The following is a 16,984-nucleotide window of genomic DNA, read 5'->3' as shown; positions in this document are numbered from 1 at the left end:
GTGTCTTTATTCTTTATTCTTTAATCAAGAATTACCCCGCATTGCCCGAAGGCGTTATAGCAGGGGGGTTACAGGAGGGGAAAAAACAAATCTTCATACGTACAGCAAACTTGCTCTTCACACAGCTGATTCCACTCCACAATAGTTTTGACAAAAAAGGAATCCGCAAACAAGTACGTCCTGGCACGGTATTCGCGGATTTTAAGTGAATGGTCATTACGCCTAGAAATATAATGTGGTTCTTTCAAGTAGCTTTTGCTGCTAATTCCAGTCTTATTATTAAATATGAGGTATAAAAACTTCAGTCTCAACTTTTTCCGCCGAGAAGAAAGCAGTTCCCAATTCAATTCAAGTTTCATTTCAGTACAACTTTCTCCCCGCCCATACCGCCCCAGGACGAACCTAGCAGCTCGGTTTTGAATTCTTTCCAGCTTATCAATCAAGCTTTTTTGCGCGTGGTCCCAGGCGGCACAGGCGTATTCCAAAATTGGTCTAACACATGTTAAGTAAGCAGTTTTCTTGAGATTCGGCTGTGAAAATTTCAAGTTCCTCTGAATAAAATTAAGTGCCCTACCAGCTTTTACAATGACGTCATCCACATGAGCAGACAATGAGCAGTCGGATAATAGCGTCACACCTAGATACTTGTATATAGGTTCGTTTTTTACCAGGGTATTATTTATCTGGTAAAGTCTTACAATCCGTTTCTTCTTTCTTGTAAAAAAAACATGAACACACTCATTTAAATTCAAATTCATCTTCCACGTGGAACACCAAGTATTAATACATTCTAGGTCAGATTGTAACATGGCAGCATCTTGTTCACTCTTAATTTTGCTATAAACAACACAATCGTCGGCAAACAACCGTATACATGAAGAAATACCAACAGAAATATAATTTATATAAAGTAAAAACAAAAGTGGCCGTAAGACTGAGCCCTGTGGTACTCCTGACGTCACATCAGTGTATGCCGAGCTTTTGCCGTTCAAAACAACACATTGTCGGCGCTGAGACATAATTTTTAATCCAAACGAGTACGTCTGAGTGAATATTTAACATATTAAGTTTAATAAGAAGAAGTGGATGTGACGCTGTATCGAATGCCTTGCGAAAGTCTAAAAAGACACAATCTGTTTGTCCTCCCTCGTCAACATCGAATGCCAATTCATGATAAAATGCTATTAATTGTGTTGTGCAAGATAGACCTTTCCGAAACCCGTGTTGTTCTTTGATTAGTATATTATTATTTGTTATATGACGCATTATCTCGGTATAATATGCTCAATGATTTTGCACGAGATAGATGTTAGTGAGATAGGCCTGTAATTCGCGACATCTCTTTTTGAACCCCCTTTATGAATAGGTACAACTTGAGCGGTTTTGCAATCATTAGGTAAGAGTCCTGTAGATAGCGATTTCACATAGATTAAATAAAGGTACATCGAGATAGGTGTAGCACACCGCTTTAGTATACGTGGAGATATACCATCCGGACCGTTTGCTTTGATTTCATCTATGACCTTTAGGAGTGCCTCGATGCCTCTAACGCTTAATTCAACTAAGCAATTTGATTGGAGAAAGACTAACATATGTTTTCAAGGCCTATATAAAGTAGTTGCGGATATTTCGCCTACTCATCTCCTCACCAGTGGCTGTGATGCATGCTCATGTCGTCCGATAACCTTGGTAAGAAACACAAGATACCTAGGATTACAGTTTAACGACACGCTGTCATGTAATGTCCACATTGAAGAGCTCGGAAGGCGTTTACGAGCAGTGTGTGCTCATTTGTACGTCCTTAAATTTCTGTGCGACGCAACTGTTTGCAAAATGGTTTACAAATCACTTGGCGAAAAACTACTAACGTAGGGAATAACAAGTTAGGGCTATGTTTTTTAGTACATTTAACGTAATGAACAGCATCCTAAAATATTACCTATTGCCTCTCTTATGGCACACCTGCTCATGGAGAGGATGTCTTGTCGAGCATGTACGGATCTGACATGTCATTTGTCGAGCGACACTCTAAAAACTATGGGGCCTATCGCAGGAGCAAAGGGGTCGATTTACTCTTCAAAGCATTGTTTTACTCTCGCAAAATCTCTAGTGGAGTGAAATGCATTGTTCACTCCATCAGCACGGAGAGAGTGAAATGTTCTTTTCACCCTGCCCTTCTAAGAGAGAGTAGAATGCCCGTTCAACTCTTGCGGCAATAGAGAACAAAACGTCGCGTAAGCTCCTGCTTCAACTGTAGGAGTCTGGCCGCGAACATGGCGGTGTATCACTCACGCACGCTGAGCAAAGAGCACATCGTTTTGCTTCCAAGAGAAGAGGCGGCCACAGTGCAAAGGCAAGCCGAGTCAGCGCTCTACTTTTCACTCGGAGTTGTCCCACCGTGGGCGCGCACAATATGGTGGAACAGCACAGCACCGGAGAAAGGTAATCCGCCCAGGCTGCAGGAACGAAGGCCATCCGAGGGAGACCGTGTGTCAGCCATCTCGCGTCGCCGCAAAAATAGCGCAGTCGATCATGATTCGTTTGATATAGCAACAAATCCTACACGGTGAGTTCTAACTTACGCGCACATTCTGCGTATATGGCATGCTATCGCCACGAAGTCGTCGCGACAATTAGCCGATGCGATTGGCAGCGGACTAGGCAAGCGAGCTCTGTTTCTCGTTGTCAATCGAAAAGCCAACGACGCGATAACTGCATGTGATTTTAAAACATCTCGCTATCCGTAAGAGCTTTGAAAATCGCAAACGCTGCCAGAACCACAGTATGTTCAATAAGACGTGAGGTGAGAGGACGCTTAAAATGGTTTGTTCACCAGCCCATGATTCCGAGCCTATGCGGAGCGTGCTTAGTGGGCGTTTTGTGTGTTTAAATTTATACATTTTCGTAGTCTACTGTGTAAGGAACGCTGTTGAAATAAGGAGTCACATAACAGAAGGCGTCATTTTGCTGGCGGCATTATTTCGTTATAATAAACCGCACGCTTGACGGTGTCTTTCGCCCGTGGCAAATCTGCGACCACTGAAGTTACGTGCTGCGTTAGTGCCAGTTATAAACCTAACCCCAGGCATTCAGCTGCATGCTTTAAGGGGTCATTTGGGCGCGTAATTTCCAACTTACTTAAAACTCATGCGGAATTCATATTGTTACACTGCAGAAGTCACATATAAAGATGTATGTACAGTACACGAGAGACAACGATGCATAAACAAGATGGCTGTCGAGAGCGATTCCACCTCCACACGTTTTCACCTTCTTAGTGGCGCCATTCTTGCTTACGCCGTAACATAACCAATTAGGCTGAATAAGAATGAGCTGTTTTGGCTCATGTATTGAAATGGTTTGATTATATGTCTGACTTTATGCCTCCTGTTGAAGTTTTCAATCGCAGTGCGAATGTGAAAGGGTGCTTAGGCGTACGTACTCGGTGACTTCTAAAGCGGCGAGTTGTGCACCGGAATTTAATATAACGGCTACAATGTGGACTTAAAATTGCAATGGCGTTTTGCATACGCTTACTGTTTTGGACATGTCTCTGCATTTGCTAACATAAGTTGGCCCTTCAGAGTTATGTCAAAGGAATAGTTAAATCACCCTTCCTCTGAGGTTTACAAGCGTAATCTGTGCATTTTGCTATTCATGGCAGATCAACATGTATTTATCGCTTCAATATTTTTAGTGGAGATATAAAGTATGAAAATAACACGTAGCCTTAATCCTGTGTTAATCAGTCGTCTGTCATAGACAAAACAAATAGTTGGTCTAATAAACTAATAACTGCCTAACTGCAACTTTTACATGCCTTCAAGAACGTAAAATGCTAGATTTCAAGCTGCAGCAATAGTCGAGTATGTCAAAAATGAACTTCATTGCGCACCTCGTAAATAAAAAAGTGCATGCCTTTTAGTAAGCTTAGATGCAGGCCGCAATGAACTGTTTCTTGTTAGTCTTCAAATGTCGGTAAGCTTGTCGTAACAAGCCTTGTTGCCCATTCTTATAGGCATACCCAGTAATGCCCATTGAACTGGAGGACCATATTTTCATCTCTACCGAGCATCATGTTTGCAGATATGATCCTCAAATTATATCTTGAGCAGTGGAACAACCAGACATAGCGCAGGGGGCCCACTGGCCACGTGCGTAGGATGTGTCACAAGTGGTGTTTGTGATGCTCCAAACTAATTATAGACTTATGACATCGCACAATGACTAATATTCTATTTATTAGTAGGAGTACTTCATTGGTACCGAACGAGGATGAACAGTTGGTAACTTATTTTTTCTTTAAATATAAAATTGAAGTTAGCTTAGCAATTGACTATTGCAGTCATTTAGATGTTTCGCATGTATTTCAGTAGGAAGACTAAAAGCTAGGACTTCCTTTTAGTGCAGTGACCTCATTTCTTCACTGTCTTGATGTTTTTTTTACGCCATGTCCTCGTGTTGGCTTCTGTACACGATATTTTTCAGGCACCCTCTTTATATAATTCCATAAGGCAGCGGTGAGGACACAAGGATGTCAAAGCCATCGCAGCACGACTCCACGTGTTGCAGAGGAACGCACTTGAAGGAATCAAAATACATTGCCATGCAATTTGGAAGAGAAAACTATAATTTGGGTATATTGGGTGTACCATTTGACTAAATGTTACCAAAACTTTCAAAATACAGTTTGTGACATGAAGATGAAAATTCTCACGTGCTCTAGGGAGTCATCTTAACATGGTATGTTTTAGTGTCTCTGATGGGACAGTAAATATTAAATGTGCTCCCTGGAGAGAAACACAACAGGAACAAGTGTCATGGGAACGTTAGAAATGTTTTTCTTTAATAAAAGCTGTTTAATTTTGTTAGAAGTGACCGCTTTCCGTTTTGCCTCTCAACAGATATATCCATGTGAGAAAAAAATTGTGGTACAATAGAATTGCAGATTTGCTTAGTTACATAAGAGAGAGAATCAACTTTTGAACTGAGCGCTTAGTGGCGGTTGGTGCGCGCTGGCACCAGATGGGGTGGAACCTTATTCGCAGGTCCAATATGCGTCCAGCAGTTCCTGGCCCCTAGCCGCCAGCGCGAGCTGGGTCGGTAGGTCGGGGCTGGACAACAAGGTCTCCCATCGCTCGGGGGGGTTGGGGCTGGGGAGGGTGGGGGGTAGGGATGGTGGGGGGTTCTTGAGCTTAGTGCACTCTGCAATGATGTGTGCTAGAGTGCCTTTTGACCGTCTGCAAAAAGGGCATAAAGTGTCATGCTCTGTTGGGAACATCTTGTGCAAGAGCACGGGATGCGCTAGCGACCCCGCTTGCGTGCGTCGCAGGATCGTTTGCTGCTGTCGGCTGAGTTGCGGATGCGGACGGGGAAGCCTACATCTGCCGCTTCTGTACATTTGCGTGATTTCTTTGTAGCTTGTCACGGGGTGCGGTAGCTCTGGCTCGTCCTCGGCCCGGATTGACAGTTCTCGGGCATAGTGGTCGGCGAGTGCGTTGCCTTCCACTTGCGAGTGAGCCGGGACCCACACGAGCTCAACGGCCCGTCCCGGTGATTTGCATTTGGTGAGGATCGCTAGTGCCGCGGGAGAGATGTTCCCCTTGCGGTAGCTTGCGTAGGCGGTCTGGGAGTCTGTGACCACGGTCCTCACTCCCGGTTGTGCGAGTGCGAGGGCCACGGCCACTTCTTCTGCTTCGGCTATATTCGTCGTCCGTATCGACGCGCCTGTGACCAGTTTATCGATGGTGGTGACGACCGCCGTTGCTCTGGTTCCGTGCTTGGGAAGCGAGGCGTCCGCGTAGAGAACCTCTGGGTCCTTTTCCAGCTGTCGAGCCATTGCCTTGGCCCGCGCAGAGCGTCTCTCGTCGTTCCTCCCCGGCTGCATGTTCCGGGGGAGAGGCTTGGTCTTAATAATGTCTCTCCACGTTGTGGGGAGTGGCTCCGTTGTCGGTTGCTGTTCAATTTGCCATCCTATCTTGCGTAGGACGGCCCGACCGTGCTCTGTCCGGCTCAGCCTTACTCTCTAGTGGGATAGGTGTGCTTCCACCAGCTCTTCCACCGTGTTGTGGGCACCCATTTCCAGCAGCTTCTGCGTTAACGAGTAGACTGGGATGCCCATCGCGAGTTTCACTGCTTTCCTTATCGTCGTGTTCAGCGTCTCGCGGTTCACCTTCGCAAGCTGGAGGTACGGGGCGGAGTACGTTACGCGTGACACGACGAATGCCTGCGCCAGGCGCAGTGCGTCTTCTTCTTTGATTCCTCTGTTCCGGTTGGTGACTCTCCGGATCATGCTCAGGACTTGCTCCGATGTGGTCTTGATTTTGTTGACGGCTGCGTGCGCCTTGCCGTCGCTGCGCAACAGAAGGCCCAGTATCCGGATCTGCTGCGTTGGTTTGATCACTGTGCCGTCGATGGTGATGATTATGTTTGGCGGCGGCTCTTTCTTCGGTCTTCCGGGCTGTACCATGAGCAGCTCCGATTTCTGTGGAGCGCAGCTCAGGCCGCAGGTCGTGGCATACTCGTGGACGTCGTTGCCGCTCTCTGCAGGGCTTCCTCCGCCCAGGCGTCGGACCCCGCGCGGTTCGTCCACACCGTTATATCGTTGGCATAGAACGCGTGGTCCACGCCCTCGATCTGATTGAGTAGTTCGGGCAGGGGCAGGAGTGCTAGGTTGAAAAGCAGAGGCGACAGGACAGACCCCTGTGGGGTGCGCCTGTCTCCGAGCTCCACAGGCTCTGACTGTTCATTTCCTATCCGGATAGTTGCTGTTCTAATGGTCAGGAAATCTTTAATATAGCCGTAGGTCTTGTGGCCACAACCCGTCTTGCGCAGGTTCTCGAGCATGCTGGCGTGGGACACGTTGTCGAAGGCCCTTTTCAGGTCCAAAGCCAGTATACCCCGGGGCGCGTGCCTCGTTGCTCTTTTAATCACTAATTCGTGTAATTGGATCAGGACGTCTTGGGTGCTCAGGTGCTGGCGGAATCCATACATGGTCGCTGGCATCTGATTTGTCTCGTCCAGGTGTGCTTGAAGTCTTCTGAGAACCATGCGTTCCATGACCTTGCCCACACAAGACGTGAGCGAGATAGGGCGCATGTTCTCGATCGTCAGAGGTTTGCCGGGTTTAGGTATGAACCTTACCTCGGCCTCTTTCCATTCTACGGGCAGCCTCGAGCTCTCCCAGGTTCTGTTGATGTGACCCAGGAGCCCGTGTGCCGCCGCATCACTCATGTTATTGAGCAGCTTGTATGTAATGGCGTCCGTTCCGGGTGCGCTCCTCTTATTACTCTCGTCTATGGCTGTTAATAATTCCGTGATGGTGAACGGTTCATCCAATGCCGGATTTTCCGGTCCCCCGTACTCGTCCGGTATCGGAAACCGCCCTCTCTCCGTCTTGAGATAGATCGCCTTGAGGTCTTCAATGAGCCTTTGGCCGTTGCCATCGTAAGCGTTCAGAACTTTGGTGAGGTTGCGGTTGGTTGCGGTCTTGCTGCTCAACGGGTCGATCAGGTGTCTGAGCAGGCACCAGGTCTTGCGCGCCGAGAGCTTTCCCTGCAGCCCGTCGCACGTACTCATCCAGTTCTCTCGGCACAGCTTGGTTGCGTATTCAGCGATCTGTTTGTTGAGGAGCGCGATGCGTTTGACGAGCTTCTTGTTTCGTCGTTGACGCTTCCATCTTCGCGTGAGCGAGTGCCGCGCCTCCCACATGTGTGCTAGTTTGGCGTCGACGAAGGGCGTCTGCATCGTTGTTACAACTTCTTGAGTAAATCTGTCGAGCACGATCTTTTGTTCTCGCGCCCATTCTGCGTACGTTTGATGTCTGTCCTCATTCTCGTTTTCTCCGTAGGTCTCGTTTTCTTCGTCCGTGTGCTTGCGCATTCGGTCCCAGTCGGTGATCCGGGCTTTGCCGAGGGCTGCCCGGTACCTTGGTCCCTTGATCGTTACACTTATGATGCTGTGGTCGGAGCCCAGGTCTACGTCTTCGTTCCGCCAGGCCACTTCTAGGGAGCCCGCCATCCACGACAGGTCCGGGGTGGTGTCCCTGTTGACGCTGTTTCCCTTTCGGGTGACGACGCCCGGTTCATTAAGGAGCGCCATTCCTTGGTCCTCTATTGCCTGTGCTAGAGCATTGCCTCGTTTAGATTGGTATTTGTAACCCCATGTAGTGTGGGGGGCGTTGAAGTCGCCTAGGACCAGGAGCGGCCTGTTCCCCGCCAACCTCTTCGCCTGGCTTACTGTTGTTTCGAAGTCGTACTGCCTTTGTGACGGTCTGCAGTATGCGCTCATTACAAACAGGTTTCCGGCACTGCCAACAGTCCTTGTGTGAACCTCGACCAGCGTGTGTTCGCAGCCCTTTTGCGCCGTGAGGTGCTGGGTGGCTGCTATGTTGGTGCGCACCAGTAACGCCGTCCCGCCTTCCGTCGGATCCGTGTAGGTCACGTAACCCGGGAGTCTGGGTCTGCCGTGTGTCTCTTGTAACGCGATCAGATCCGGTTTCTGGTCGAGCCCATCTATGTGAAGTTGTAACTCGGCTTCCTTGGTGCGGATGCCCCTGCAATTCCATTGGTAAATGATCGTTGTTTCCCCCCCCCCCCGCGGATTTGCTTTCTACTGTTCGGCGTCTGCGCCATTTTCCTTCAACGTTTTGATGCGACCGCGCCTGTACGCGATCGATTCTTTGACTTTATTGGCGCGTTCATTCCTTAGCGCTGCGAACTTGTTCTTCACGGTTATTGTCGCTGTCTTCGCCGCCAGTCGTTCGTGCTTGACTGACAGGATCTTTATTTGACCCTCGAAGGCCTCTAACCTGGCATTCATATTGCCGAGATTCTCGTTAATTTGATTGATGGCTGCGAGTATCGCTGCCAGTTTGCCCTCTTGCGGCGGTTGCTGTTGTTGATGTGACGTCTGCGGTGCCGCTGCTGCCGTCTTGCAGTCAGCGGTGGTTTCAGCGTCCATCTCTTCTTGAACATTCAATGCTTGTTGCATGGGCTGCGCATCTACTCTCCGCTCTTCACGGGGTGAGAGGGAGTCCCTCCGCGGCACCTTGCGTTTCTCGTTGGCGTCCTCGGGCACCGTGCTCGTTTTGGTTATTTTAGTTGCTGAGTTGCCGCTAACTAGCGCATCTATTTTACTCATGAGTGCTCTGATCTGCACATTCTGTTCCTGAATCTGGATGTTTTGCCTTTCGATTAGTCTTTTAAGTTCTGTACATTCGCCGCACTCTTGGCGTGTTGCGGCGTTTTGGTTAGAGGGGGGAGGTGGGGTAGGGTTGAGGGGTGGGAACTCTCTGTCGTTCCCTAGAGCGACGGAAGACCTGTTGGTTCAGCCCACCTTTTTCTCGGCGAGTATCCCTCGTTGGTTGGACTCGACCCGGGTTCTTGATCTGGTCCGGGACCTCGAACGGGACCCCCGGCGTCTTGCGCTCGAGCTACGACTGCCTCCTTTCCCCATCGTCTCCCAGCGGCGGCCGTCCTTGGAGCCGGCCGATGGCGCCTGGTCGGCCCTGTTCGGGCCATCCCGGGAACGGGATCTCGATCGTTGGCGGCTTTGGTGGCTGCTCTTGCGGGCCGGCGTTCTCGAACGGCTCCGCGAAGAGGTGCTGCGTTGGGGTCGGCCTGCAGGAGCTCTTTCTTGGCTGCTGTCGTCGATGGCCCGGCGCCGCTCCCAGCGCCGGCGCCGCACCACGTACGGCGTCTTAAATTTTGCCTTACAGGCCCGGTCGGCGGTGAGATGCTTGCCGCCGCACAGGCCGCACTTGGGCACGCACGCATGCTCTTTGTCCGGGTTGGCGATGCCGCACCCCCGGCAGATGCGATTTTGGCGATTGGGGCACACGTCCATTCGGTGTCCGACGCGGCCGCACTGGTAGCAGACGTCGATCTGCTTGCGGTGCAGTGAACATTCAACGAGCAGGTTCCCGTAACGCACGTAATTGGGCACCTTGGGTCCCTCGAAGGCGATCACCATGGATCTGGTCTTGCCAATCCGTTTCGCCTGCAACGCCGTCGGGTTGTGCTTGTGCACCACTAGGTCTTGAATTTCTTGGGCGGTGTCCTCTAGCGGGATGCCCCGTATCACTCCTTTAACTGTTCCGTGAGGCGCCGATTCGTAAGTGCTCACCTCTTGGGCCGTTCCTCGAATGTCGATGCGTTTCACCATGGCGTACTTGTCGGCGTGCTCCCTCTTCGAGGTACTCACGACGATTATGTTCTGTTGATGGTTTGGACAAATAATATCTTCTCTTGCTGCAATTGCATCGACTTGGGCTGCCCCAGTAATGGCTCGGCTGATTTCGACCCGGGCCACATCGCTCACTTGAAGCCCGCCGCGTGGCCGCATTACAATCTTCACGTCTTCGCGCGGGAGGTCTGGCATTCTCGCGCCCTTGAGCAGCTTGCCCTTGTTTACCCGCGTCATCCTGTGACGAAGGCTCTTGTCGGTGGTGCCATAGATGTCATCGCCACGTCTGTTGCTGACGTCAACTGTGGATTCGGCGCCATCTTGGCTTGCGTGGCTCCTTTGCTTCAACTTCTCGCCGGCGGTTTTCCACCCCTCGGCTCTCGTGAGCTGATCCGGCGAAATTTCTTCTGAAGCAAGGTCTGACTACGGGCTAGTTGGAATTCCATGTTATAAATCGTGACTTACAGCGCAAACATAGACGGAGGACGACAAAAAGGACGACGTAGACAAGCGCTGTCTTCCAACTGATTTTTATTTTCAGAAACAAACGTATATACCCTAAAACACCAAGACAAAAGCGCCCTCTAGAAATTTCTTCGCCATCGACCTCAATTCTCATAGCGGTCGACATATTGGGTCCCTGTCCGCTTGCCAAATTAGCGATTGGTCGGCAATTGGCTGCGGCTCGATGCGGCCTGAGAGTAGGCCTACCGCTTCCCTCGGCCGAAGCCGAGGCCGGTGGGCGCTCTTCGTGGGTCACAAAATCGGCTCTAATTACCGAAGAAATGGACGCCTACCTCGGAATTGGGTATCCCGGTGGTCCACGTAGGTTCATACATCCAGTCGATGCGCTTTCATGAAGATCCGAGTTGAATAATCGGCGCAATTAGTGAAAATTCAGAGAGCTGACGTGGAACACGTTCATTCAGCAACGCAATGGCTCATACCCTCCCTTAGTTACATAATACATACTTGCAATGAGCACGGTGCCTGTGTTCACTATAAAAAGCAAAAGCTCATACTTGGCTAGCTGCTGACATAATTTAAGAGCACGTAAATGCAAGAGTGCAAATACAAACCAGTGTCATTCCGTATTTTAAACACTGACATGAAGCACAGAGATGTTCACGTCTTCCCTCTTTATCTATTTTTTACACCTAATTTTAGAAGTATGGCTTCCGCTTAGGTTTCAGAAAGGGGAAGCGTTGAGGGCAGAGTACCCCATGAATAGGAAGCCAACATTTACTTCCATGCTTACGAAACCAGTTCGTTAGGACCGCTCCCTGCTCCCGAAGTGGGAGCACAGGGCCTTTAACTGCGTGCATCGCTGTGCGCACCTTGCGTCTTAAGTAAAAGCCACAGAGGCACTTGCAATTGAAAAATTAATTTGGCACATGTAAAATTGCGGTTTCTCCCTGTGTGAAATAGTCACATGAGTGCTTCTGTCAGATATTTGAGCTTTCGATTAGGGTGACTGAATCGACTTTCCAACCAAGTGTGCTAGTGGAGGCAGGGATGTATTCACTGCAAAGAGCTGAGAGCATCTGCGTGGAACACTTGTTCACCACTTGGCAGATGTGAGCACAGAGTGTTAAGGAAACGCCCCTTAGTTTGACGGCTTCTGCAGACATAATTCTTATAAGGCAAAATAAAAAAAGCATTTTTGCACACAGTAAATTTTGAGAGTGCACAGTGAGGCACTGTTTTAGTCTTCCCAGACACATATATACTTGTTTTGAGACGAAGATATGATTCTGTGTAGCGCGATAATTTTTCGTACTTTAGCGTACCTGAATCAGTTCATAACAAAGATGACTTTGGTTTCAGGTAGTTGGTTGATTGTGCAAGTATATGCACAGCCGCATGCAAAATCCACGTGCATGGAAAGGATACGTAAAACAGGATGGTGCCCTTCCCAATTTATAATTTCCTTCTTTGTATATCTTTTTCATACACTGCCCTGTCTGTACTTATGCTTATGCCGCCTTTGGTGCATCATATTCATAACATCTGATTTTTGGTGTACATCTGAAGCAATGCTGTGCTTTAGTTAGAGTGCATTTTCAACTAGTAACAATAATTGATCATGTAGCTATGCAAGCTGCTCCTCATAAGTATAGCATTGTTACCGTAATGAGTATGAAAAGCTACCATATATGACAAGAAAATTGACGCACAAGGTTCTAATGCTAACGGTCCTTGCAGTTTTATACTCATTTGCTACACACGAGGTAGTATTGTACATTTAACTTTATTTATGTGTTAGAAAGCGATCAATCCTAACAGCACTAGGAAACTATTTTCATGAGGGCGCCAACCTAATAGGAAATAAGATACGCGTCTGTACTGCTTTGAGACCGGGTTGGCTATTGCTGCAGAACCACGACAAGACACGCTTAGAAACGTTCAGGTGCAGCGCATACATGAATAACCATATCTGAAATATTTATGACCAAAGCTAGACCTGCGCCCTCACAGGAGAATTTACGACACATTTCTAAATGCACCGTGCTCTCTGTCAGTGACGCCCATACATTGTGCAGGACGTTATCAAATTAGCTGCTGTCTTAGAATAAGGCACAAAAAAGTTTCTTGCATAATTTATCTACGTTTACCAGCCCCATGCTCAGCAGCTCATCTGGTAACCTCTGCCAAATAAGTGCATGCGTTTTCCACTAGAAATGCGTGTGATGTCTCATAATGTGCTTCATATTTCTCTTCGATCGTAGTGTCAACACTTTGTGAGTTTGCGCACGTTTGTTTTATATTTAATATTCCATGGTATACTTTACTTTTGCAAAGATGGAGCCAATTTTAAAATAAAGGATGTTGCTGGACTCTAATACTAATGAAACTTTAGAGAATACACCTATGTTTCATTACAAGATGCATTGTGAAGTTCATATGCATCATTGTACTCCGATTTTATGCGCCTGTCAGTATGTTTCTCAAGTTACTCTTCAGTTTGTCTTGTGACTGATCAATAAAAATTTTGACCTTCTGAGACAAATTTTGTTTTCGCTTGAGTAACTCGGCGACTACAGATTACATACAATTCACCAAGCATAAGTGCAGAAACTGCTTATGAAGGAATCAAATATTCTCCACATGGAAGTACTGCGAATCCCTTCTTACGTGACTATGGCTCTACATCGTGAGTGCTTTGACACTATTGGGAAGAGTACTAGAACTCTGTTCTGAAGGAGTACCATCTCTCTGTTAGGAGTACAAGCACTCTGTTTGGGGGAGTAGAAACACTCGGTTTGGAGGACTAGAAGCACTTTGTCTGGAGGAGTGCTACTACGCTTTTGGGGAGAGTATTATCACTGAGCAGAAGAGTACTAGCACACCCTTGCGGTGGAGTAGCAAAACGCTGTCAGGGGGAGCTATTCTACTCTCTCTCTAAGGGGATTTACCTACTCTGCAAAAGGGAGTGAAATGTGGGACAAGCAGACCCTTTCTCAAAAAGAGTTCCTGGAACTTTTTGTTTTTAGAGTGCAAGTTCTCTTTGACGTTGTGTGTAAGAATTATCTTTCTACTGATTTCATGAACTTGAACGTGAAATCTCACTGCTTACGCCGTACAGAAAAATACGTTATCCATGGTGTGTACCCCAATTATGGCAAGAGTACTCGTGCTTTCGACGTCCCAACTAATGTTAATAATCTGAAGTATTATGAGGTCTTAGGATCCTTTAAACAAATAAAATCATTCTTGAGGACATTGGAGATAGGCAATGCCCCATTTGTTAAACTTTTTCTTAAGGAACTTCTAAGCATCTATACAGACGGCGAGGCATTTTCAAAACACGGCTAGATGTTATGGACATTTTTGGTATTTTGTAACATTGTAGACATAGTATGTGCACGTATATCCAGTAACACATTAGTTAATCTTTTATTATGCTCAAGCAAAACATTATTTTATGTACACTGTTTTTAAGTGTAATATTAACCGTTGCGTACAACCGTTGCGTACAAGTATTAGTATGAGGGATAGATTTGTAACTATGACGTTAAGCTATGTAATAAACATTGTTATATTTATGTTATTACAAAAACCTTGCTGTAATTCGGCCGTAAATATTCGCACCTTAAGTAAGAGCAGATTCCTGTTTGTGAATTATGATTTATGCCACCCGTTAAGCACGTACCAAAGTAGGAACATAAAAGAACGCTGAGAGAAAGTCGCTGTAAGAGACTCAATAAAATATTTCCCGAAACAACCCATTTATTAATGTTCTGCTTAAATGCTATCTGCCTTTATTTGTGGCTAATGTGTGCGACCGATTACATTTATTTTACTTCTATCGCCAAAGCTGTCTAAGATGTAAAAAACATGAAGGCATAAAAACTTTAATTTTTATAGAAGCAACATCACACAATTCCGGCAGTCGTACTTTCTGTCTTGTCTTATTTCAGATTTTATGCTCGGTTACGATGTTCAAATTTGTTTATGTAATATAAAAACTTAGATGAAATAAAGAAAACTTGGGACACTCTTGTGCTGTGTCTGCCTGAGCACACGCAATGCTCGGTTTAGCAATTTTTCTGTTTTCGCAAGAAACTGCCGTGGATATAAAAGACAGTTTATTTCATAAGTTTCGATCGCACCATGAAAATAGCAGTCCTTCCAAAATAATAAGCGATCTCTTTATGTCACTGCCGCCCACTTAAGTTTATGTTATTGTGTGCTTTTTTTCCCTTCCCAACAGAAGGATCTTTCTAGAAAAGTCTTCATGCTATAACAGTACGAGTTCCTTGACAAGTTGTAGAAGCTATGCGGAAGCGACGGTCAGAGAATCCATGTACCACTTCCTGTGGCACACCGTATGTGGTGAAGAACTGCAAAGTTGGAAGCGTGAGTACACCAGTCTTGGCGCACTTTCGTGCACTAGTCAATTGCTGCACGAATGACTGCCACATTAAATATGTATAAGGCCTCTCCTGTACTTCCGGAGGCGTGACTCCTTGGTCTCCCTGCTTTTCCTTCATTCTCCTCTCCTTTGTACTGCTTATTTTAGTACAACCATGACCAACACAGTCATCAGTTCATTTTGAAAGGGTACGAACAGGGCCGCACGTAGTACCGATGACTTTTTAGGAGCTGATCACACAGGTAGAAGACATTTAGAAACCGGCGGAGCTAGCTTCTATTTACTTCCTCTGTATTGCCACCGCGCACTGCAGGCGGCAGATTGACACCCCAGCATCGCTTTTACAGTCAGTCTTGACGGCATACGTGCACTGCCTAAATTCGGGGCTTATGACACAGGTGTGGCAGATCACGTCGCCATTGCTTTTGTATACAGGGTAGAAGATAGTCGTATGAAATCTGACAGCACGTCTGGATTTGTGAAGAAAATATATTGCGAGAGATCTGCACTAATGTAGTCCCAAATCAGATTCGAAATCATTGACTAAATGGATGCAAATGAACATTGCCGTATCTTTGTCAATTGTCAATAGAATTAAAGGTGTGCTAAAGACTAGCATTCGGCAGAAGAAGACGTAAGATACATACCCATTATGTCTTTGGATGAAGGAAACTGTACTAAACTTCATCAAAATACGCGATCACTGGCACACTAAAATTAAGCAACACAAAGGAAATGTATATTACAGCACTCAATGCAGAATCCATAGAAACAAAGGTGCTGCTTCTATGCGTAAACCAAAAATATTTTATTTCAGTAAGCATAGAAACTGGCATAGCACCAATCTAAGGAACTGTGGGTTATAGGTAGCCTAATAACTCGGCCTACACATTCAAATCGAGCACTTCCTGATTTAGCTTCCTGCGTTAATAAACATATTATAGTAGATCATTTTGACGACCATTTTTGTTTAGTCGATACTGATTAACTCTTTGTATAGGCCTTGCAGAAGAACCTTCTTTGCCAGAGTACAATCAATGAACTTTTGGTTTTATAGAAGTAAGTAGTGATGGAGTAATCAGTACACTTAATTCAATGGATGCTAGTTGGGCTAGGGGCCACGGCGGTATTCTGGCGTCCATATTTAAACATAGCGTTGGTGTTGTAGCTGGTGCCCTAACCTCATTAATTTATAAAGTGTTTCTGTCCGGCAACTATCCTGAGATATGAAAACTTGCCAAGGCAGTCTGTATCTATGAAAGTGCGAATCCTAATAAATTTAGACACTATAGGGCAATTTCAATACTTAGCTGCATTAACAGTATGTTCGAAAAGTACTGGCTCATAGAATTACACAATTCTTTACTAAATATTGCATTCTGTCATCATCCCACGATGGCTTCCAGAAATTTAGATAAACTACCATGCCCGTAATTTCTGTGACTGACATATTTAATGAAGCACCAAGCAATAAGCAGCTGGGCGCCTGCAGTGCGTCCAGGTGTTGGCAAGTCGCGATCCCATCGTTAACGGTATTAGGATTCTCGATCGCCAGTGCGTTGAACGCGACGTGAGCAATGCCCTTTAGGATGTGGCGAACACGATCAGATTCCGTCATGGTGGCGTCAACACGGCGACAAAGGACGAGGACGTCCTCGATATAAGATGTGTATGTTTCCCCGGGAAGTTGCGTGCGTCCATCAAGCTTTTTCTTGGCGACCTCAGAGCAGACGTCGGGAGCTCCAAAAATCTACCGAAGCTGGTGTTTTAATGCCGCCCAGTCAGGCAAGGTGCTCTCGTGGTTGAGGAACCAAGTCCTGGCAACGTCAGTAAGGTAGAATGCGACGTTGCGAAGCTTGTGCATGTCATCCCACCGGTTAGACTCACTCACGCGGTCATAATTATCCAGCCAGTCATCAACGT

At 46.8% G+C, this 16,984-nt stretch overlaps 1 protein-coding gene across 2 annotated transcripts in view; it reads left to right on the top strand.

Annotated features, from left to right (window-relative positions):
• The window catches only part of LOC126539811 (uncharacterized), a 152,473-nt gene that overhangs the window by 35,913 nt on the left and 99,576 nt on the right, over nucleotides 1-16,984 (top strand). For both annotated transcript variants that reach the window (XM_050186638.3, XM_055075744.2), the window contains exon 3: nucleotides 14,900-15,045. In XM_050186638.3, coding sequence (XP_050042595.2) covers nucleotides 14,900-15,045 — 146 coding nt within the window. The remainder of the gene's footprint in view (nucleotides 1-14,899; nucleotides 15,046-16,984) is intronic.

Source organism: Dermacentor andersoni, chromosome 2 (genome assembly GCF_023375885.2).
Source record: "Dermacentor andersoni chromosome 2, qqDerAnde1_hic_scaffold, whole genome shotgun sequence".
Taxonomy (NCBI): domain Eukaryota; kingdom Metazoa; phylum Arthropoda; class Arachnida; order Ixodida; family Ixodidae; genus Dermacentor; species Dermacentor andersoni.
Note: the sequence above shows the minus strand (reverse complement) of the source record. Positions and strands in the feature narration are given on the sequence as shown.